The 24,924-nt window shown below is 43.7% G+C and overlaps 1 protein-coding gene across 1 annotated transcript in view; it reads left to right on the forward strand.

Annotated features, from left to right (window-relative positions):
* MANBA (mannosidase beta) overlaps positions 1–24,924 on the forward strand; it is an 88,299-nt gene that overhangs the window by 847 nt on the left and 62,528 nt on the right. Inside the window, exons 2-4 of the mRNA XM_004594295.4 lie at positions 15,066–15,160; positions 17,451–17,556; positions 18,339–18,509. Coding sequence (XP_004594352.2) covers positions 15,066–15,160; positions 17,451–17,556; positions 18,339–18,509 — 372 coding nt within the window. The remainder of the gene's footprint in view (positions 1–15,065; positions 15,161–17,450; positions 17,557–18,338; positions 18,510–24,924) is intronic.

The raw sequence follows: 24,924 nt of genomic DNA on the forward strand, positions 1-24,924 counted from the left end.
AAAGTTGATCCCGGAGGAACGTTTCTATTTCTCATTGTCTGTCTTAAGCCGGAAGAAGTTAGATGAGATTCCTCACAGAACACGTGGATTGAGCAGCGTGAGCAAAACTTGATTTATCAGTTTTATTGTCAAGGCTGAATAATTTGGGGGCTGACCGGGATAGGAGGGAACATGCTCCAAGCTTGTGCTCGGCATGGGGTGGCGGGGCGGTGCTCTCATAGCTTCCCCAGGTGGCGACCCTTGAACAGTTCCGCGAACAGCTTGGGGCTGCTACTGTTCCATCCACTGCACATGGTTTTATAACAGGATGTATCTGTGCTTGATGTACTTGTGGGTTGAATACACTATGCTCACAAACAGCTTTATGGAACAGGTGTTCTTACCTGAAGTTTATGCATGGTAGCAGGTGTTGTAGAGTCAAAAGAAATTAGAGAATAGTCTCAAAATCCCACAGCAGCTGAGATGATGGAAATATGCTTGGAACCCCAGGCTTTGGGATCAGTCCCTGAGCCTGTGTTGCGTTCTAGGGCACAGTGCATGTTTAAAGCACTGTGGTTGACTGTCAATGCTCTACCATTGTTTAGTTGACTGCCATGTCACTGAACTTAAACTTAAGTTGCATAAACTTTATGATTTAGTTACACTTCTAAAATGTATCCGGAAGGAGATGAGGGTTGAAAACAACATTGAGCACTGTTTATACAATTCATAAAATTTATTTTTCAAAAGGCAGAGTTAATTCTTCAGAATTTTGTATTTTATAAAATTTTTATTAAAAAGTCAGATATACAGAGAAAGAGACAGAGGAAGATCTTTCGTCCATTGATTGACTCCCCAAGCAGCCACATTGGTGGGAACTGTGCTGATCCGAAGCCAAGATGCAGGGTCCCAAGGCTTTGGGCCGTCCTTGACTGCTTTCCCAGGCCATAAGCAGGGAGCTGGATGGGAAGCAGGGCTGCCAGGATTAGAACCGGTGCCCGTAAGGGATCTCAGCACGTGCAAGGTGAGAACTTGAGCTGGGCTGCTACGCGGGCCCGGTACAGCTAATTCTTCATGCACCTGTTGATTCTCCGAACGGCTGAAACAAAGCCAGCAGCTTTTTCCAGGCCTTGCATCCTGGCTTGGAACGCCCTCCATTGCTTTCCCAAGCATGTTAACAGGGAGCTGGACTCAAAGTGGCACCTATGTAGAATGCTGTTGACACAGGTGGCAGCTTTACCTGTTTTTATGCCACAGCTCTGGCTCTTTAGGTAAATTATTCTCAAATTTGAGTATTTTACCTTTTGTTAAGAAGCTAGCTGTGATATGGAGCACAGCTGATGTTGATACCTTGAACCTTGCTTACACCTGCTTTCAAAATGCCTGGGTTTTGTTGTGTCTTGCCTCAATTGACTAATTGGAATTAAATCAATGAGAAATAATGAGTGGCTTCAGCAAAGTTACAGTTCTTGTTGTAGGGTTCCGTATCAGGAGACAGTGTTTGCTTTCTACTTAGTGAGAAATGTTGCTCATATGATATCGAAGCTGGCTTTTCCTTGTGTACAATGTCTGTTAACTATTCAGTCATTGTTAGAAAAGCTAGGTTCATTAATGTGGATGTGGATCTCCAATGGTGGTGAGAGGAGAGATGGAGTGGGCGTTTGCTAGGTTAGAGAAAGTGAGGCCAACAACGTAATTACTATTGTGATCTAATCTCACTAGTTTTTGATTAACATGCCTTTTTAGTGTTGACTTCAGGAACACTTTTTTGGCTAAAAATAGATGACACTGGGTCTAAGACCACGTTTATCTTTTTTCAAGATTTATTTATTTGTTTTTATTGGAGAGTCAGATATACAGAGAGGAGGAGAGACCGAGAGGAAGAGCTTGCGTCCGTTGATTCACTCCCCAAGCAGCTGGAACGGCCAGAACTGCAGATCCAAAGCCAGGAGCCAGGAGGCTCTTCTGGGTCTCCCATGTGGGTGCAGGGTCCCAAAGCATTGGGCCATCCTCGACTGCTTTCCCAGGCCACAAGAAGGGAGCTGGATGAGAAATGGGCCTACCAGGATTATCACTGATGCCCATATGGGTTCCTGGCATAGTCCAGGCAAGGACTTTAGCCATTAGGCTATCGCGCTGGTCCCCTTGTTTATCTTTGAGCTTGAAACTTACGTTAGCCAAGTCAGTCGTTCGCATAAATCATCCTGCAAATATTCATTCAGTACGTCTGATGTGGCAGGCACTGTTCTAAATGCTTGAACTTGAGTGGTGAAGAAAACGAGGTTTGCTTTGTTAATGATTTATTTGAAAGGTAGAGTTGCAGAGAGAGAAAGACACAGAGATAGCATTCATCTGGTTCACTCCCCAAATGCCCACAATGGCAGGAGCTGGGCCAATCTGAAGCCAAGAGCCAGGAGCTTCTTCTGAATCTCCCTCATGGGTTCAGTGGCCTAAGCACATGGGCCATCCTCTGCTGCTTTCCCAGGCACATTAGCAGGGAGGTGGATGAGAAGTGGAGCAGTCAGGATTCAGACTGGCATCCATGTGGTGTTCCTGCATCCCTGGTTGTGGTTTAACCCTCTGTGTCACAATGCTGCCCCCCTCCCCCCCCAACAAGGTCTTACAGCAAGAGGACATGCTGGGGGAAGAGATAACATGAGGACAGATGGTATACTGAAAAAAAATAGATGAACGGGAGTTTGGTTGAAAAGAATTGCTATTGAAAAAAAAAGGGTTTGTGTCTGGTGATGTGCTGCAGTGAGCTAAGCTATCAGCCTCAACAAGGGCATCCCATATCTGAGCACTGGGTTGAGTCTCAGCAGCCCTACTTCTGATCGAGCTCCTTACTAATGTGCCTGGGCAACATGGGAAACTCAGATCAAGTTCCAGGCTCCTGACTGGGCTTGACCAAACGGCCAGTGCAACCATTTCAGGAGTGAACCACAGATGAAGATTCTGTCATTCTTTCCTTCACATAAATAAAAAAATCCTTATTTCCTAAAAAGTGGATGGAGTGCTCACTTGGGGAGTGAATCATCAGTCGGAAGATCTTCCTCTCTGCCTCTCCTCTCTGTATATCTGACTTTGCAATAAAAATAAATAAATCTTAAAAAAAGAGAGATCTATTTGGAGCAGGTGACCTCTGAGCAGAGATTTTTTGAGAAGGTCACTTTGAAGGAGAAACACATACCTAGTTAAAAGGGAGCAGAGAAAGGAGTTTGGGGAAGACAGTCCCTGAAGTGGGACTGTGCCGGACTAGTCCCAGGAACGGAAAGTGGGCCATGTGAGAAGTGGGCCGTGTAGCAGGAGCTCTGTGTGCCGGAGGTCAGGAGCTGAGCTCGTGGTGTGCTTCTGGAGTAGGTCAGGAAGGGCTTGCAAGGTGTAAGAAACACCCTGGCTGGAAGATTTATTGATTTTTATTGGAAAGTCAGATTTACAGAGAGAAGGAGAGACAAAGATTTTTCCATCTACTGGTTCACTCCCCAAGTGTTTGCAATGGCTGGAACTGAGCTGATCCAAATCCAGGAGCCAGAAGCCTCTTCCAGGTCTCCCACGCAGGTGCAGGGTCCCAAGGCTTTGGGCCATCCTCTCTTGCTTTCGCAAGCCACAAGCAGGAAGCTGGATGGGAAGGAGTAGCTGGGATATGAACCAGGACCTAGGTGACGATCTTTTCCTCTTAGAATTTGGAATATGCCACTTAATACTCTTCTGGCTTGTATGATTTCCTGTGAGAGGTTAGCTGTAAGTCTGATTGGGATCTCTCTACATGTTAACTGATTTTTTCACATGTGTATTTAAGGATCTTTTCCCTGTGTTCAACAGAGGAGAGCTTGCTCATAATATGTCATGAAGATCACTTTTGGTCAGCCCTATCCGGGAGTTCTGTGCCCCTCCTGGATGTTGTTTCCCAGTTCTTCAAATTAAGGAAGTTTTCCTTTACGATCTCATTGAATACAGTTTTAAACCCAGCTTCTCTTTCTGCGTCTTCTGGAACTCGTGTCTCTTAATTCTTGAGTATATTTTTCAGCTTGATTTGGTTCCCCTTTCAGCTTGATTGTTTCCCCATGTGACAAGAAATATCTTCCAATCCTGAGATTCTTCTACCTTGCTCATTTTATTATTGATGCCTTCCACTGTTTTTTTTTTTTTTAAGATTTATTTATTTTTTATTGGAAAGGCAGATATATAGAGTAAGAGAGACAGAGAGGAAGATCTTCTGTCTGATGATTCACTACCCAAGTGGCCACAACAGCCGGAGCTGTGCCAATCTGAAGCCAGGAGCCAGGAACTTCCTCCAGGTCTCCCACACGGGTGCAGGGTCCCAAAGCATTGGGCCATCCTCGACTGCTTTCCCAGGCCACAAGCAGGGAGCTGGATGGGAAGTGGAGCTGCCGGGATTAGAACCGGCGCCCACATGGGATCCCAGCACGTTCAAGGTGAGGACCTTAACCATTACACTATTGCGCCAGGTCCTCCACTGTTTTTTTTTTTTTTCTATTCATTTATTCATTAATTACATTGTATTACATGACACAATTTCATAGGTACTGGGATTCTCCCCCCTTCACCCCAAACCCTTCCTCCATGGTGAGTTCCTTCACCTTGATGCATAACCACAGCTCAAGTTCCGTTGAGATTCCCTAATCACAGGCTCACACCATACAGAGTCCAGCATCCCACTTGCTCACTGAAGTTCAACGGCCTCTTAGGGAGGCCCTCTCAGGTTTGAAGGCAGAGCCAGCAGAGCATCACCTCGATCAATTAGAAGCTCCAACATATCATCAGCAACAGTCCAGGTACGATGAGGCTGGTGCAGAGTCCACTGATTGACATAGTCCATCTTAGAGTTTCCCCTTGTCCAGTTTTTCGCTGCAAACATATAGCTGAGGTGGTTGTTTGATCTACTCCATCTTCCATCTTTTCTTGGTTAATGTTTTGATTCCTCCATTTTGTTCAGGGGAATCCCCAAAGAAACTTTGAGGTGTTCCCAGTCCAGGCTCCTACATGCACTACTAGTAAGCACAGTGCCCGCCACAGTCCATCACTCCGATCAGCTGGTGGTTGTAACCCCTGGGTTGGTTTTATCCTGAACCCCGACCTCCATTGGAACCAATGAGTATTGCAGCTCGTCCCTCACCTAAACCAGTGGGAGGTGTGCTCGTTGGGTGCTGCATTCCCTATTGGCACAGGCCATTTCACCTTGGCATTTGGTGTTTTGTACTGTTTTCATCGCAACCAAACCTGGCCAGGCCCCCAGCGCTCAGATTTGCCAGTGGATGACGTGAACTGACTCAGCCTGGTCTGTCCCCAACCCGAGCCAAGTGTATGCCAGTGGGTCACTTTCCAAAGCCTCTTCTGGGTTGTTTACCTCCATACTTCCTGCGTTTATTTCTAGGGTCAGTGTCCTGTCAGAGGAACTGTTCAGATTCCTCCATCAGACCCTTTCCTGGTGTCAGGCTTCACGCATACCAGCAGGTCCTTTGGCCAGCACCGCTCTTCAACCCATTCTGGTTCCTGCTGTTGAGAGTTTCAGCCCAGCCACGGCTCGTCCATACCCACATATAGCTCATATATGGCTCAATTGGGATTGAAACCTAGCCGAGTCCGTCCCACATCTACCCTGGTCCTCCAGAGCACCAAACTATGTTGCGGTCTAACCTGGCATGGTGCGTCAAGTCTGAATCCATGTTTGTGCCAAGGGATTACAACTGTGACCCGACCAGAACTCAGCCCCTTTCCAGTTCTTGCGCCCCTTAGTGGTAACCTCCACCCAGCCAACGCCACCCTCAAGCTCCACAAACAGGCCTGTTCCCAGCCAGTGCTCCACTGGGCTTTTAACGTGATCCAAGTGTCCTTCATTTCTAATAATCTGTCTTGATTTTGCTTCAATGTTGCTATTTCCTGTGTGATACATTGCTTAAATTCCTGGAACTCCTGAGTATGCTTCTCCTTGTTGTTAAGAAGCTTTATAACAAGTTTTTAAAATTTTTTATCTCTCGTTTCCTTGATGTCTTCCTTTGAGGTTGACAGTCTTTTGCTCCTTTGCCGGAATATTCATTGTGCCTCTGTTTCTTTGTTCTTGGCCATTGCTATTCTGGTTAGCAGATTCCTCTTCTTAGGCCAGTTCTAAGCTCTGGTGCCCACTGACCTACAAGTTGAATTTACTGATTGTGTTCAGTACGTGCTTCTTCATTTACAGTCACTGTGACACTCCTCCAGCGAGTTTAATTCCTGGACTCTTGTGCTAGGCTTCCACCTTGGTCTCCATATTCCTAGCTCCTGGCTCACCACTTTCCAAACCCCTGTGAAATTGTGCTGTGGCCACACCATTGCCTGCACAGTTCACTCCCTGTCCTGGTTGAAGCAGTGTCCAGGGGTTAGTGAGCCATTAGCTGTCCTAAATCATTGAGTTGTCAGCAGTGCTGGTCTTGCCAGAATGTGCTGGACGTTAGGGCTAAAGGCCATGTGGGCCTGTTTTGAGTAAACCTGTAAGATGCCAAGTTGGTATTTTCCCTGTGAGATCAGTGCAACGCACTGAGCTGGAAGTGAGTTCTGTCCCAGCTCAGCATCTGTGTAGCTCGCTGTTGTTCCTCTGGCACCGCCCCCTGCTACAGCCTTTTCCTCAGTACACAGACATGTGCCCGATGTGGCACTGGTGGGAGCCTGAGCTGTGTAATCACCCTGTTCCTGCACCTGCCTGCTTGGGCTCTGCCACCCTGTTTCTGCTCATGATTGAATCAAGCAAATCAGTAGATGGGCAGTTCTAAGTCTGGGTTTGCTTCCTGACCTCCCGATGGACTCCCTATCCCACCTTGCTGCTGGTGGAGTTATGACTGTTGACCATTGCTGGGATATCTGGTCATTGTAACACTGCTTTGCTGTCTCTGCTGCTTCCCCATGTCCATGGGTCTCCAGGTGTCTTTCTGCCATTGGCCTTTCTCTGGATTGTGGCCTCTCTGCTTCATCCTGGTTAATGATTCTCCATCTGTTTAAATGTGTCCTTACTCTATTCCACCATCTTGTTTCTCCTCTCTTCCCATCTCTTACATTGCAAATGCTAGGAAGACCTTAGACTCCACCTCCACTATTCACTTCTATTTGTCGCCGCCCTGCAGCGACTCTAAAATGACGAGGAATTTCAAGGGCCTGGTAAAAACAGGAACCACCACCGCAACCAGCACACACACACACCGAATAAACACATACACAAATGAACGAATGAAAAAAGTGAAAGCGAATGAAAGGGCAAACGAAAAGGGGCAGGCGAACCGAAAGGGTTTATTGCCGAAAGCAGGCTGCTTATATACAGTTCTCCACCAATCACTTCTGCCCCTGGTCCACGGGGTGCTATCTGATAGGCCAGCAATTGCAGTGAGGGAGAATTAGCCTATCCTTGTGACTTCCTGCCTGCCTACTGGTGGGACAAGTCCCGCCTCCTGGCACTCGGCCAGCTGCCATCTTGAAGCCCCTCATCCATGTGGGGTCGGCTGCTCCCCACATCTGTTGCTATGAGCTACTTTGATTTCTCCTTAAAGAAAAAAAGAGATCAATTTTAATGACTTCTAAGAGCAGGTAAATAATGATGGGTCAGGTGCAGGCTGAGCCCCTGCCTGTGGCACTGGCTTCCCATATGGGCACCAGTTTGAGTTCCAGCTGCTCCACTTCAGATCCATCTCCCTGTCAATGTTCCTGGGACAGCAATGGAAAATGGCTTAAGTATTTGGGCCCCTTCACTGATATGGGAGTCTCAGAACAAGCTCTAGGCCCCTGTCTTTGGACTAGCCCAGCTCTAGCTGTTCCAACCATTTTGGGAGTGAACCAGAGGATGGAAATTCTGTTTCTTTCCTTCTCTATAATTGTGCCTTTTCAGATAAAAGGAAAACCTTCACAGAAATAAAGGGGTAAATGATATAAATGGTAAAATAAACAGTCATTAACCAGTTTCTTTCGTTCTGTCATAGATATTGTAAACACATATGGACAAGTATCATGTAGATTTGTATAGTTCCTCTTGCAGATGTTAGCATTCTATATAGGTGAGGGGCCTTCAAAAATTCATGGAAAGTATCTATTATAAAAATTCAATGCATTGACTTTTTTTGGAGATTTATTTATTTTTTCATTGGAAAGTCAGATTTACAGAGGAGTAGGAGAGAGACAGAAAGATCTTTCATCAGCTGGTTCACCCCCAAGTGACCACAACAGCTGGAGCTGAACTGATTCGAAGCCAGGAATCAGGAGTCTCCTCTGGGTCTCTCTCTGGGTACAGGGTCCCAAGGCTTTGGGTTGTTTTCTACTGCTTTCCCAGGCCACAAGCAGAGAGCTGGATGGGAAGTGAAGCATCTGGGACAAGAACCGATACCCATATAGGATATGGTGCATGTAAGGCAAGGATTTAGCCACAAGGGTATTTTTTTTTTTTTTTTGGCGATAAAATACGCTTATTTTAAGATTTCATTTCTCCTCACCTTTTGGAATCATACTCATAGTGGTTTATAATTATCCTTTTTAAAAAAAACATTAGTGAGAAATAAAAGATAATTTTCCTTGTGCTTGAAATCCATGCGTTAAATTTTCAGAGCATTGTTTTCCCTAAACTCTGTGAAGATCACCTGTATTGTTTTATAAGGACTTTTTTCCTAAAACTTATATAGAAATCTTCTGAGTAGTACCTGTCACAGAAGTGAGAGCTGTCGTTTGTTGAGGGCTGTGTTGCAAGAACAGTTTTCAACACTTCTGTCATTATCTCTTGCAGTCTTCCTACTGATCCTGGGGAGTGTGTGAATGCTATGGTTAGCTGTTGGAGAATCAAGCAGCAGATGCAGAAAGATGCTGTAGGTGCTTCCCAAGGTCCTGGGGGAATTAGGAGTAAGCCAGGGTTTGAAGCATGGGAAGAGGATTGTTCCCCACTCCTCTTCTACTTGTCAGCTCCCACCCTGCCCGGACACTCCCACCTCCATCTGTGGAGCTTCCTGACCTGCCCGTCCTCCTGCCCCTGGCCTGTGATTGCCTGCTCTCTTGACATTCCACCTAGTGCTTATACAAACCTTGCCTGAAGTCTGGTTCCAGGAACACAGCTACAGTGAGGCGTCTGTCTACACCACCTTCTGTCACGGTGTGTTCTCAGAGTCACTTAAGGCTCACTACCTACCTGACACTTAGCAGGAGTGGAGCAACTTGTTTATTCTTCTTGTTCAAGTTGTAGTCTCTTTGATTAAAAAGTTGGAAGCATCGTTTAATTGTAACTCCTTTTCCCCTAAGACTGTGTTAGATGGGAAGCAGAAGTATTTGCTCACCTAAGGATCTTAGGAGAAACTCATATTAGGCTGACTGAAATATTCTAACTTACTCATTTACTGTACCTATCTAGATACCTGGGAAGTAATACTTGTAATCTGACATTGTGTTCGACTGAGGCTTGTACTGTATAACTGCTTCATAGTGGAACACATCAATTCCCTAATATAATATAGTAGCTCACCTTTAGAGAGAGAGAGAGAGGGATAGAGGGAGAGAGTGAGGCGGTCACCTTCTGGTTCACTCCCGAAATGGTTTCCAACAACTAGGACTGGGCCAGACTGAAGCAAGGAGTTCTGGAACTCAATCTTGGTCTCCCACATGGGTGAGAGTAACCCTATTGGTTGAGTCATTTTCTCTGCCACCCAGGGTCTGCATTAGCAGGAAGCTGGGTTGAAAGTGGAGCCAAGACTTGAACCAAGTACTCCATTATATGATAAGTGCATCTCAAAGGATGTCGTGACTACAGAATTAGATGCCTGTCTGATTCTGCATTTTATTTTTTGTGATGAAGTGCTTGATGTGTGGGAAGTTGATATGCTCAGTTTTTAAGGTATAACAACTCAGTGAATGCCCATGTACGTGTATCCAGCGTTTGAATCTGCGCATTGCCAACACCATCGTAGTGACCCTGCCTCTTCCCAGTCCCACTGCATGCCTACTCCCAAGATAGGCACTGTTTCTAAACTGTCGTTTGCTTTCTTATTATAAATTGAGGCTTTACCAAATACCTCTGTGTCTCACTGTATTTTTTAGTTTTGGTTATTTTTTCAATTCACATTAATTCTCACAGCTAGCTCTGTTCTTCATTGATGCACAAGTCAAGTGATCCACTGCTAAGAGTTGGTGCGTTTGAAGTGTCAGTGATCAGTGTGTCCTGCAGTTTACATTAATTCTAGTTTCGCTTATTTTTGAATGACTGTATTCTTGATATTTATTTACTTGTGTGTATATTTATATTTGCACAAATGTTCCTGAAATCAATGCCAGTAAATGCACATTATAAAGACTTCCTTTATTTAGCTCCAGTAGTAGTTTATGTATGAGGTGAAGTCAGGCATTAGCAAACTTTGGGAGTGCAAAAGCTATTCCTGGTTAAGTAACCATCGTGTCTATGTGGATATAATTGGAAGAGTCTGGAGGCTTAGTGAGAAAATGAGGCTGACTGTCATTTGCATGCTCTGATTCCACATGGTTTGTTGGAGTATGAGAAGTATGTAAGTATGAGCTAAATATAGCTCAGGCATACGCATGGCATGTTCGTCTCATGGTTCCCGTTTTTTGAGAAGCACCGGCGTTGTACCCGTGACAGTGGCTGTGCTGGTGATGGCAGTATGAGGTGATGACTAACTGTACAGACTCCAGCGCCAGGTTTCCGGGTCTGAGTCAGCACTCCACCACGGAGCAGTCGTTTGACTCTGAGCCTTGAACTCCTCTTTGTGAGTGATAACAGCCCTGCCAAAAATAGGAGTGAATGTTCCGCTATTGTGACGATTATAGGACAGAAGATACAGTCCTGGTTGTTGGACTGAATTGGTTTCATTCCTGGATGTATTTCTGCTCGGTTGGGTGGCCTGAGGACAGTCACTTCACCTTTTAGAGTGTGTTTCTCCTGTGAAATGTTATTTGCTCTAAATGCTTATCATGAAAAATGCAAATGTTTGAGTGCTTAAGCGAAGGTAAAATGGTTAAAAAATGATATCTTTGGTGATAGGGTCCATGTGTTTGCCTAATCATTTAGCGACTTAGTTAAGTTTACAGTCATAATAGGTAGCCCTGAAGTTTGCTTAAAATAGGATTTAGAAACTTATGATGATGAAAAGGGGTCGGGCCAATCTTAACCTTAATTAAGTTGGTTGATTAACATTTGGAGTGATTATCTAAAATGTAACACAAACTTCTATAACTTTTTAGGGGGATATGAATGGTAATAGATTTTTTTTTTGAGATTTATTTACTTTATTGGAAAGGCTTTGGGCTGTCCTCGACTGCTTTCCCAGGCCACAAGCAGGGAGCTGGATGGGAAGTGGAGCAGTTGGGATTAGAACCAGTGCCCATATGGGATCCTGGCATGCTCAAGGTGAGTACCTTAACCATTACACTATTGTGTCAGGCCCTGGTAATAGATTTTTTAAAAAAAGATTTATTTTAATTAGAAAGGTTTATAGAGAGAAGGAAATAAAGATCTTTTGTTGGTTGGCTTACTCCCCAAGTGAATGCAACTGCCGAGCTAAGCTGATCTGAAACCAGGAACCTCCTCCTGGTTCCCAAGGCTCTGGGCCATCCTGGACGGCTTCTTTACGTCACAAGCAGGGAGCTGGATGGGAATCGGGGCTGCCATGACATGAACTGGTGCCCATATGGGAGCCCAGCACATGCAAAGTGAGGATTTAGACACTAGGCTATTGCACTGGGCCCTAGATAATTTTTTAAACTATTTTTTTTAAAAGATTACTTGTGGGTTCATGTCAGTGTTGAGCAGAAAATGGAGAGAATTCCCACATGCCTTCTTATTTTTCTCCCCATCATGGAGAACCTCCCATTATAAATAAACCCAGCAGAATGGTCCATCTGTTACAGCTGATGGCTGGTATTGACACAGCATTTCAACCAAAGCCCAATCATTATACTGGATACAGTCCTGGTTGTTTATTCTGTGTATTTGGACAAATGTACACGCGGCTGGTGTGTTATGCAAAATCATTTCCCACCCTAGAAGTCCCCGGTGCTCAGCCCATTCATCTCTCCCTCCCTCCTAGCCTCTGCTTACTCTGGAATCTTTTGTTGTCTGCATAGTTTTGCCTTTTTCCCATCAAAAGACAAAACAAGTTTAGTTAAAGTTCTGATTAGCTTTTATTTATGATTTGTCAATCAGGATAGCCTCTGTTCTACAACAAAGAATGAGAGCTCCTGCCGGGCTGGGGCAGAAGTGGACTTTGTCAGGTGGAAACCAGGAAGTGATGATACCAGGAAGAAAACCAGATTGGCTAACACTGACTTCCTTCACGTTGCCTTTCTTGTGAGATTTGGAGTAGAGAAGGACTCCCTTGTTATGTTACCTTGTATTAGACTAGAATCTCCTGTTTTGGGGGAAAACTGGTCTGTTTGGAGATCTAGCTGCTTGGCATTTCCCCTTGATTACGTAGTGTTTAACACGAGTGATTCCATTTGGGTTTGATCTGGGCTGTTGCGACCTGCTGTACCAGCATAGTCCGAAGCAGTAGTCAGCCTTAAATTTTGTTAAACATCCACAGTGTCACATTTTTGGAAGGGGGACAGTAAGGAGCTTTCCCACATTGCCTTCTTTCATGTAGGAGAATACTTCTGACATGTAAATTTTGTGTGGAAAAAAAATAAAATGTAGCTGGGAAGTTTTCCTCTGAGGTTCAGCATGCGGCTCCCTCCTGCAAGGAGCTGGGAGACAGGTAGGGGGCTTGTGCCCCCAACAGTCAGCTCACCCTGGGCTTAGCACCTTGGTGCTTTGTGGCTGAGTTTCCCTCATGCTTCTCTTCTCAGGATGTTTTTTAGTGTTCTGGACTAAGTCCATAGCATGGAGTTATAAATAGGGCTGGGTGGAGACACATGATGAGACTAATAATTAGATGACTCTTCATCCCATAAAAGTATTCTATGTTTATTCCTTGGAAAGGCTGAGTCCTGGTGTGGGAGGAGCAGAAAAGGAAAACAGGGGCCTGGCATGATAACCTAGTGGCTAAAGTCCTCACCTTGCGCACGCTAGGATTCCATATGGGCGCTGGTTCTAATCCCAGCAGCCCCACTTCCCATCCAGCTCCCTGCTTGTGGCTTGGGAAAGCACTGGAGGATGGCCCTAAGCCTTGGGACCCTGCACCCGCGTGGGAGACCTGGAGGAGGCTCTTAGCTCCTGGCTTTAGATCAGCTCAGCTCCGGCCATTGCGGCCACTTGGGAAGTGAGCCAGTGGATGGAAAATCTTTCTCTCTGTCTCTCCTTCTATCTGGATATCTGACTTTTCAATACAAATAAATAAACATTAAAAAAAAAAAAGGAAAACTGGACTGGGCCTGGCCAATGCCATTTTACAGAATGAAAGGTTACTATTGGCTCCAGTGAAAACGTTAGCTTATTCATTAACTGTTGCTAATAATTTTCATCAGCTAACTGCTCCCTTCATAGCATCTTGAAATACTCCTTTCAGTGTTTGTCAGATGTCTGTGGGATCGTCAGCCATCCCAAGCAATGTGTTGGTGCCTCTTATGGACTTGGACCCCAAGCAGCCCCTCAGCTGGCTTTTGCCAACTTGCTCTGCTCATCTTGCTCCTTGCTGTGTGCAACCCAGACAAGAGGGGCTTTTTGTTTTGTTTCTTACTCCACTCGGGCTGCAGTCCCCAACAATCAGTGTGGCCCTGCTCTCCTGGACAGGAGAACCTGTCCTCAAGGAGTTTCCTTCTCTGTGACTGTGCAGTTGCTTGCAGATAGAGGAACCTTCTTTATGCTGTGTGGGAGCCCTGTTTTTTTGGGGGGGAGGGGTACAAAATGAGTAGGAAGAGAAAAGGAATATGGGAGGGCGTGGAGGTAGATGATTCAATAGGGACAGCACCTGTGAATACCTTGGCAGAGGTGGACAGTGTTATGAGCAATGGACTTGATACGGAATAATTTAGGTTTCCTGGGCTACGTGGTCTGTCTCACAGCTACTCAGCTCTGCCCCTGAGAACAGCTAAACATGGTAGATAAAGATGTCAGGATAGCTGTGCTTCCCTAAGGCTTTATGTGTGACATTTGTCCTTTCCTAGCTTGCCTCAAAACAGGCAGTTAGCTGCAGTTGGCCTGTGGCCTGCAGGTTACGTGAGCCTGTGTATTCTCTGTCATGACCGCCCTTTTTTTCTGCTCACTTAATGAGATATTACAATGTAAATGCTGAATGATTTCCAGGAAGTGGGTGTTTTGCTGACTTGTGACCAGTAGAGGAATGCGCCCCCTGGAGGCCAACTTGGATAGCTACAGCAATAAACCAGAGAAAACAACCAGCAATGAGATGCTAACTGTACATCAGAGAAGTGTCTGCCAACACCTGCGAGGCTTGGGGTTTGCTTGTTTGTTTTTAAGATTTATTTATTTTTACTGCAAATTCAGACATACAGAGAGGAGGAGAGACAGAGAGGAAGACCTTCCATCTGTTGACACACTCCCCAAGCGGCTGCAACAGCCAGAACTAAGCCGATCTGCAGCCAGGAGCCTCTTCTGGGACTCCTACATGGTGCAGGATCCCAAGGCTTTGGGCTGTCCTTGACTGTTTTCCCAGGCCACAAGCAGAGAGCTAGATGGGAAGCGGCGCTGCTGGGATTAGAACTGGCGCCCATATAGGATCCCAGTGTGCAAGGCGAGGACTTTAGCTGCTAGGCTACTGTGCTGGGCCCTTGTGTTTACTTTTAAATGAAAACTTATTGATTTTATTTTATTTCCGAGAGAGAGATAAATATCTTCAGTCTACCCATTCACTCTCTAAATGTCTTCAGCAGCAATGGCTGGACCAGGTTGAAGCCAGGAACCCAGAATTCTATCTGGGTTTCTCGAGTGAGTGGCAGAGAACCAACTGCTGAAGTATCACTGCTGCCTCATGGGGTATACACTAGCAGGAAACGGAATCGGAAGCAGAGGGCGTGGGACCCGAACCAGGCATTCTGATGTGGGATGCAGGCGTCCTAGGCAAGCACCTGAACTGTGCCAAATGCTTGCTGCTTACCTCGTGTTTGTTTCCTTGATTTTTGCATCTTTATCTACTTACCCTTTTTTTCTTTTGTACCAACAGGATCCTTACTATAGATTTAATGACCTCGAGTACAGGTGGATTTCTTTGGATAACTGGACCTATAGCAAGGAATTTAAAATTCCGTTTGAGATAAGGTATGAGTATGTGTAAATGTATACATTGAGCTGTTCTCCTGTCTTTGTTTTAGCTGGACTACTAGACAGTTAAGACACAGTACAGTCTTGTAACAGTAAATATATAATTTCTGGTTTGTATATGAGGGTGACACCACTAATGACTTAAAAAGCTGTCTTAATGGGGTCATTTTTCCAGTAGCTATGGGATTACCCAGATCCCATGTTACCCTGGGTGGATTTTCTCCTGCTTACTCCCTACGATCAATGGAGTAGCTTTTATCTGCAGAGTTATTGCCTGGGACCAGAGAGCGATCATTTGTTCTGTTTGATGCTAACCAGCCATCGAGATGGTGACTTTGGCCTTGTACTATGTTACAAGGCTTTAAGGAAAGGTGTTGGTATTGTGGTCAGTAATGTTCTAATGTTCCTGTAAGCAAATATTTTCATAGGAGCCAGAGTGTAACCTAAGTACGTTCTGCTAAATGTAGTTAGCACCAATATTGCTAAATGGGAATAGTCCTTCTATTTTTGTAATGTAAACTTTAAGTGTTATTTATGAATCTCTCCAAGGAGGAGTAAGACCTGAGGATAGCACTCAGGGTCATGGGGTTCCTGCGTTTCATACCCTATTTCCAGATAATACTTAAAGTGTCTCCTGTAATGCTCTAGTTCACTCAAGAACAGGCTATTAATTATTTATGTATTTGGCTTGGCAAGTGAAGTCTGAATGTCTCCACTTGTCTGTGTAAATGCTTCTGAGTGCTGCCTCTCTCTGAAATGAGGACTGCACCCCCTCCCCAGAGCTCACTTGGCCACTTTATTCTTGCTTAGCGTCTCGGCTGTTGGCACTGCCTTGCTTTGGTTTAACTCTTGGAGAGTCAACCCTCCACTCATGCATTTCTGCTGGTTATAAAAATGGCAATTTTATTACTGTCTAACTCAGAGCATACAGTTCACTCATTTAAAATACACAACTCAGTTATTTTTTTAGCACTGGCTCACTCTCCAAATGACTGCAGGGCTGGAGCTGGCAGCTAGGAACTCAAGCTGGGTTTCCCATGTGACTGGCCTGAACCCAGTGACTTGAGGCATTGTCACTGCGACCTGTCACAGTCTGTGTTACCAGGAAGCTGTGGCCAGGAGTTGGAGCCGGGAATTGAACCCTGGCACTCTGATATGGGATTCAGGCATCCTAACCACTATACAAAATTTGTAGTTGTCCAACAAGTGATAATTGTGCTGCATAGAAAAGATCAGTTTTTCTCTTTGTCTTTTTTGTTTCAGGACTTGAATGCCAGCTAGGTTACAGACTCCTTAAATTCAGAGTCTTCTTTCCCACTGGGGCTTCATAGCATTCACTGAACAAAATGCTATGCACTCATAGATCCCAGTCAGTTGATTAGCGTGTTCTCTTGGCATCAATAATTCTAGCAGTTTGTGAACAACTGTGTGTCTATTATCTAACTTGTAATATTAACATGTTTGGAAATTAAAAGTTCTTTTGATTTTATGGCAACTAACATATTCCTTCAATGTTAATATATGATCTAAACATTAAATTAGTACCTTTGGAAACCTCATTGGAAATTGCCTCTTTTTTTTAAAAAAAGCTATTTATTTGAAAATCAGAGTTATAGTGACAGAATAATTCCCCAGGAGGCTGTTACACCCTGCGTTGGGCCAGGCTGAAGCCAGGAGCCAGGAGCTTCTTCTGGGTCTCCCATGTGAGTGGCAAGGGCCCATGCTCTTGTACTGTCTTCTGCTTTCCCAGGCCGTTAGCAGGAATCTAGATTGCAACTGGAACAGTCTGGACTTGAACTGATGCCAGTGTCTCGGGCAGCAGCTTTTTTTTTTTCTTTTAAGATTTATGTATTTTTATTGGAAAGGCAGATATACAGAGAGAAGGAGACAGAGGAAGATCATCTGTCTGATGATTTACTCCCTAAGTGACTGCAATGGCTGGTGCTGAGCCTATCCGAAGCCAGGAGTCAGAAACTTCCTCTGGGTCTCCCACGCAGGTGCAGGGTCCCAAGGCTTTGGGCCGTCCTCGACTGCTTTCCCAGGCCACAAGCAGGAAGCTGGACGGGAAGCAGGGCTGCTGGGATTAGAACCGGCGCCTACATGAGATTGGGCTGGGCCCAGGCAGCAGCTTTGTATACCACACCACATCCATTACTTCAGAAATTGCCTCTTAAAGATTGTTTTTGGTGAAATATGTAAAATTTCTTTACTTCTTAACTCATGAATACTTACTGATTTAGTGTTTTCTATATCTGATTTTAAAAAATCTTTTTTTCTTTTTTTTTAGCAAATGGCAAAAAATAAATCTGGTTTTTGATGGAGTTGATACAGTTGCACAAATTCTTTTTAATAATGTCACTATTGGGAAAACAGAAAACATGTTCAATGAATATGTAAGTGTATTAATGATACAAGGCTTCAAAACCCATTGCCAATTATTTGTGTGTGTTGTGTTTGAGAGTGGAGAAAGGTAAGTGCTTAATTGGGAATGTCATAAAATACAGGCTCTGTGAAGCACTGGGTTAGATTTATTTCTCAGTTGCCACATTGCTAGAGTGGTAGTGTTTATTGGGTTACTGTGGGACCGTAGCAAGCTCATTATGTAAAATGTTCATTAAGTGGTGTATCCACACAGTTGACAGGTGATGTTGCTGTCTGTGAGTCAGTTGCATGGAAAATGACAATTGACAAATGACTTAACAACAACAACAAAAAGTCCTTTGCTTTCTGGACTAATTACATTTAGAGATCCTGTCCTGATCCCTTCCTTTCAAGGGTAGACTTTTCAAAGCAAAAATAGCTCCTGACTGAGAAATACACGCTGCGCATACCAGAGTCAGGTTGTCAGGAAGCGTCTAGGAAATCCTTGGCAGTTCAAGGCCACATGCAGGCAGCCAGGCATTCCTGGGCTAGAGGTACTGTCTGCTCTCCCTACTTCCCTAAGATCATCATTCTGTCAGTCAAAATAGGAGAAACCTAGAAATCGGCATTTGGGTAGCAGACTGTGCTGAGGAATAACTGAAAATGGACAACTAAATTGTACTATTTTGGCCAGCCTCTGTGCCCTAAATATGAAAGATCATAATGCGTTTTTGTTGCTTTTTCTCTGACATTTTACACACTGGACCAATGCCACATACAGCACGGGGCTGATGCTTCTTTGTCTTTAATTCAGAGGTTTGATATTACTCATGTGGTCAGAGACGTGAACTCCCTTGAAGTGCGTTTCCAGTCTGCGGTGTTGTATGCGGCCCAGCAGAGCAAAGCGTACCGGAACTACCAGGTGCCGCCTAACTGTCCTCCGGCAGAGCAGAAAGGCGAATGTCACGTCAACTTTATTCGAAAGGTAACGCACTCTCCCACATGTGCGGCTGTTGCATTGAGGATGAGCTTGAAAAGTATAAGATATAATAACAGATTACCTGAGTTTCTGTAAAGCAACTTTATCAGTATTCTTCCTGAAATATGCTTTAGAACTAGGGCAATATTGGAAAGAGAGGAAATTTTTGACTGGTAATGGGATATGTATTTAAATCTGGAAGACTAACTGGTAGAGACAGGGAGGGACTCAGAAAGAGATCTTCCACCTGGTGATTCAGTCTTCAATGAGAGCGAACAATAGACAGGGTTTGGCCAGGCTGAAGTCAGGAAATAACCAGCATATTCATCCAGGTCTCCCACATGAGCGCAGGGGGCCCTAGCACTTGGGTCATCCTCCACTGCTTTCCTTCCTTCCTTCTCTCCCTCCCTTCCTCCGTTCCTCCCTTCCTCCCTTTCTCCTGCCATCCTTCCTCCCTCCCGGATAAGCAGAGATACGGAGAGAAAGATTCTGTACTGGCTGGTTCACTTACCAAGTGGCTGCAATGGCCAGAGCTGAGCCAATCTAAAACTAGGAGCCTCTTCCTGGTCCCTCATGTAGCTTCAGGGTCCCAAGGCTTTGGGTCATCCTCTGCTGCTTTCCCAGGCCACAAGCAGGGAGCTGGATGGGAAGTAGAGCTGGGATGGGATCCAGGTGCTTACAGGTGGAGGATTAGCTAGTTGAACCATCGCATCAGGCCCTCTCTTTCCATCTTTAACTTTTATCAGAACCAGGACTGTCCTGCGTTCTAGCAAAACGTGTTACTTTTCAGATTGTCAGTAAAGGTAACACATGTTGTGTGTGTGTGTGTGTGTGTGTGTGTATATATACATACACACACATTCTGATGGTGTTTTATTTTTACCTTACATTCAACATGTGGCATTCAGAACTTCTTCTCAAGTTGTCTAGATAAAACACATAGTGTTTTGTCACTGAACTCAAGAGTCTGGACCCAGGTTTCTGCTAACACAATATATGGGCATTAATCTTGGGACAGACTTCCAGAACAACTGGCAGATTGTGTCTTTGTGTTTCTGAACAGACTGACAAGGTCCAGTTGAAAGAGACTTGTGTTGGAGACCATGCCAGGAGCCTTGGGTCTGAATTCTGGCTTTGTGAATATGGAGTGAGCAGACATGTTCATCATTAATTATGGCGCTAATCTGTCCTTCTTGTTAGTGTTGATATAAAGGTACAGAAATAATAATAATATGGATGCACTTTGGATACTGTGCAGTGCTACACGGCCATAAAAAAGGGATGTGGTGAGGCTATTAGAGATTTAGTACTATAATACAGATTTCTGTTTGTAGTGAACAAACTGTCCCAGTATTTTTTTTTTCCATTTTATAATTATTTTATGCTATAGTTCCACAGACTCTGGGATTTCCCTTACTCTCCAAGTACCCTCCCCATTCCCCAATTTGCCCTGTATTATTGCAATAGTATAGTTCCTCATAAACAGTCATAAATCCATCATTGGGGGCATGGACAATGGCAGAGTCCTGCATCCTATTGTCAAGATAGGTTTAACAGTTTCATTGGGATTCCATCTTTGATCTGGAAGTAGAGACACATACTGCATTGTATCCTCATATCTGGATATGAGTTTTCATTACACAGTTACTATACATCTTGTTAAATGAACAGCCACAAAACAAAATTAACAACAGGAAGAAAAAAAGGAATTTACAATGCAATGAAGTTAAATAATATGCTACTGAATGACTAATGTGTTGCTGAAGAAATGAAAAGAAAATCAAGAACCTTCTTGAAGAAAATGATGGTACTGTGTGAGCTATGAGTCATTGAATAATTTAATATGAGAAAATAAACCGTTTTGAAGAAATGGAAAAAATAATAGAAATATCAAAATCCATGAGACACAGTTTCCACTAATAAGTGTTGGTGAGATGTGTCTCCTATAAGCAACAGAGTTGTTTTTTAATCATCCTCTCTGCTAATCTATGATGCTTGTTTGATCAGGTTAAGCCATTTACTTTCAGGGTTAATGTCAATGAGTAGTAATTTGGTCCCGTCATTTTAGCAATGGGTTGTTCATTGTTTTAGTTTTCTGCTGTTATTCTACTGGGATGTTCTTCACATTTGCCTTTGGTTTTCATGGGTGCTATTCCTTTTCTCTGTCAGTAGAACATCTTTATCATTTGTAAGGCAGATCTGGAAGAGGCATATTCTTTGAGCTTTTCTTTACTGTGGAAGAATTTTATTTCATTTTCAAAGACAAAGGAAAGCTTTTCTGGGTACGTAATTCTGGGCCGATGATTTTTCCTTTCAGAATCTGGAATGTCTCACTTCATTCTCTTCTGACCTGTGTGGTTTCCTGTGAGACTGATTGGCATTCCTCTATATGTCAGTTGGTTTTTTTTTTTCATGTGCACATTGAAGGATCTTTTGCTTATGTTCAACTGAAAAGAGCTTGATGATCATGTGTCGTTATGAAGATCACTTTTCGTCAACTCTGTTGGGAGTTCTGTGTCCCTCATGTGTTATTTCCCAATTCTTCCTCCATATTAGGGAAGTTTTCCTTTATTATCTCTTTGAATACATTTTAAAATCCAGCTTCTATTTTTGCACCTCTGGAACTCCCAGAACTCTTATATTTGGTGTTTTAATGGGATCCCTTGATTCTTGTATACTTTTCTTACTTTGACTCAGTTCCTCTTCCAGCTTTTTGATTGTTTCCCCATGAGGACAAGAAATACCTTCCAATTCTGAGATTCTTTTTTCTGCCTCATTCATTCTATTCTAGAGATTTTCCACTGAGTTTTTAATTTGCTCCGTTGTGTCCTTCATTTCCAACAATTCTGCTTGGTTTTGTTTGTGTTACTATTTTCTGTGTGACTTAATCCTTGAGTTACTGTATATGCTTCTCATTATTGATAAGCTCTGTAACAAGTGCTTTAAAAAATTTTGCTCCTTTGCAGGGGAATCCTCAGTAATATTCACTGTGCCTCTCTCTTTTGCTCTTAGTCATTGTACTTCTGGTTAGCAGATTCTTCTCCTTAGGGCAGGTTTCTGAACTGTGTCACCCACAGGTCTATAGTTTGATTTTATTGATTGTGTTTGGTACCTGGCTGTTTGTTTTTTGTCACTTGTGCCATTCCCTTCAGCAAGTTTCAGGTCTGGACTCTTGTGTTCATTTCTATCATGGTCTCAGCCTCAGTTCCTGGCTTACCACTCTCCACCTCCTGTGATCCTGTGCTGTGGCTGCACCATTGTCTGTGCAACCTTTTTCCCATTTCCTGTTTGAGCAGTTCCCATGATTAGGGAGACATCAGGTGTCCTAAATAAGTAGGTTTTTGGGCCTGGCATGGTGGAGATCAGATGACTGCTTGCTGACTGTCACCGGGGTATCTGGTCACTGCAATACCACACTGTTGTCTCTGCTGCTTTCCATGTCTGTCAGTCACCAGGTGTCTCTCTGCTATCTGCCTGTCCTCTTTTATTTCCTGGAATGTGTCCTCTCTTCTTTACCCTAATGATTCTCTGTCTATATAAATGTGTCCTTACCCTATTTTGCCATCTTGATTCTCTCCAAAATGTCCCAATTTAGCTTATGTGACATAAGTGAGGTGGTCCTTCACCTATTCTTTGCCCCCTCTTGTTATTCCATGTCTATGAAAGTTCCCTCTTGTCCTCAGATGGTGGGATCCAGTGCTTAGATGGTAGAATCCATTGCTTCAACTACCCTGCTACCATTGCTAAAACTAGTGTTTTCTACTCATATTACTGATAGTTCCTTTTCAATTTTTTTAAAGATTTATTTATTTTATTACAAAGTCAGATATACAGACAGGAGGAAAGACAGAGAGGAAGATCTTCCGTCTGATGATTCACTCCCTAAGTGAGGTGCAACGGCTGGTGCGCACCGATCCGATGCCGGGAACCAGGAACCTCTTCCGGGTCTCCCACTTGGGTGCAGGGTCCCAATGCATTGGGCCGTCCTGGACTGCTTTCCCAGGCCACAAGCATGGAGTTGGATGGGAAGTGGAGCTGCCGGGATTAGAACCGGCGCGCATATGGGATTCCGGTGCGTTCAAGGCGAGGACTTCAGCTGCTAGTCCACGCCGCTGGGCCCATACTGGTAGTTCCTTTTAAATCTCTATCTGCATCCTCTTCCTTTTATAAGCATTCAATCTCTCTCTGTTCTAGACATTTTTCTCTTTTGTCTCTCTCCTTAGGCTATTTCATCCAACTTCCATTTCTTCAATTACAGATTGGTGACTCTTGAATTTTGTGTCTTGCACTCAACTGCTCTTTATTTTAGAATTAATACTCAATTGTCTATTCATTCTAGAGCTTATACTTAAATCCCACATGGCGTTATTACATTCTTGATATACTGGAACTTAAAGTGGTGTGTCCAATGCTGCACTTGTGATGGAGACCCTTCTCAGTTTCCTGTCCTGCATTAAGTTCTATCTAGTATTAACAAATGCTCAAGCCAGAAACCTTAGAGTTTTTGGTACCTCACTCAGTTCTTTTGATGGTACGAGTTTAACCTCTTTTGTCTGTTGAATCCATTTACACTCCATTTCTGCTCTTGTATCTTGTCTGTATCAGGACTGCTTATATCAGTCCTGCCCTGGTCACTACTTGGTATCTCTGCAACCTTTGCCTTCCTTTAGAGAATGGTGGGTACAACATAATCTATTCAGCTTAAAATGATCACAACACTCTGTTTAATATTATTCAATAGGGCCCAGTGTGGTAGCCAGCAGCTGAAGTCTCACCTTGCATGTGCTGGGATCCCAAATGGGCCCCGGTTCTAATCCCGGCGCTCCACTTCCCATCCAGCTCCCTGCTTGTGGCCTGGGAAAGCAGGAGAGGACAGCCCAAAAGCCTTGGGACCCTGCACCCAAGTGGGAGACCTGGAGGAAGCTCCTTCATTGTGGTCACCTGGGGAATGAATCAGCGGATGAAATCTTTCCATCTCTGCTCCTCTCTGTATGTGTGACTTTCAAATAAAAATTAAAGTTTTTTTTAAAAACACCATTCAACAGCCTTTCATTGTTCTGAGACTTACGGCTACAGCTGCAGGTCTGTGCTGACCCATGCCTGCATCATCAATCTTGTTCAGTGTTCTCCATCTCTCGGGATGACATGTCTCATTGTCTCTCACCTCCTGCAGATCTTTTCACATGGTGATCCTTCTGAAAATAAGGAACTTCCCTCTCCCCTAACCATAGTGGGTTGATCACTCCTCAGGTTCCAAATGAAAGATTTTCTTGTTCTCCAGGGAAGCTTGTTGACACCCTACCCCATGCCTTTAGTTGTGTGTTTTCTATTTACTCTGTAAAACCCATTCTACTTGTCATTATTTACTCAAGGCCTTAATTTTTTGGTCTATTGTATTTTAAGCAAGAAAACTGTTCTGTCTTGTACATTGATGTACTCCCACCCTGAAACAGAAGTTAACATTATTATTTCTTTTTGACTCTATGAAAACTCTTAAGTGTTTGAATGTGGTTTAGTGAATAAGGAGATTTGAGGTCCCAGGTGGGGGAAATGGTCTTCCTCATGAGATGTTGAATATTTTCACCCCTTCTTCTCCCTAACCTTGTTTGTAACTAGCAGCTGTCTTATAGATGCATCTAAGATTATTTTCATTCTGAATGTGACAATATAATAAGTGATGAATTTAAATGGATGTGGATGCTATGAAGCGGTTTTTCTTTTTAGTGGTGACAAATTTATGGAAACAACTTGGCCAAATCTTCATTTATCAAATGCCTCCTTTTAGAAGGATTTTGGCAGTTTTTCTGATGCTTGTTTATTTAAAAAAACAAACTGAACTCATGGCCTCGCATGTTTTAATAATCTGTGTTTTGAAGATAATTTTTTCCTTTAAAAGTAGAAAAAAAATTCTGTTTAGAAGGCTTTTTTTTGAGAGAACGATTTCCTGGTTTTGAATCGGAACCTTTATAACGTGAAAACTGAGGGTATTGAGGCAGACGCAGGGAGTCAGGGAAAATAACCCAGAAGGTGGGTTTTGGGCACTGTGTCGGTATCTGAAGTCTGTATTCAGAAACCTTGGCTCCTGAATTCATTCTCAAAGAAGCAAGCTTCACCAAGTCCAGCTAGAATTTTAAAAAAATTTAATCATAAAATATTTACCCTTCAATGTGGCTCATTATGTATAGTTACTGTGTTTAACTGCAGTAGTCTTTATATTTGTTGCATTTACATACAGTGGTTAGATCTAGAGCCATTTAAAGAACAGTATGTTACTTCAGTATAATACATGTTTGAATTTTAAAGATGCAGATCTTCCTAAATAGATGTGGTTGGAGTAGTTGAGTAAATAAAAGTGTTTTGACATCTTTGATGAGGAAAATGATTCACCTCATAGGATATTGAATATTTTGTTACCTTTCTC

This window comes from Ochotona princeps, chromosome 7 (genome assembly GCF_030435755.1).
Source record: "Ochotona princeps isolate mOchPri1 chromosome 7, mOchPri1.hap1, whole genome shotgun sequence".
Classification (NCBI taxonomy): Eukaryota; Metazoa; Chordata; class Mammalia; order Lagomorpha; family Ochotonidae; genus Ochotona; species Ochotona princeps.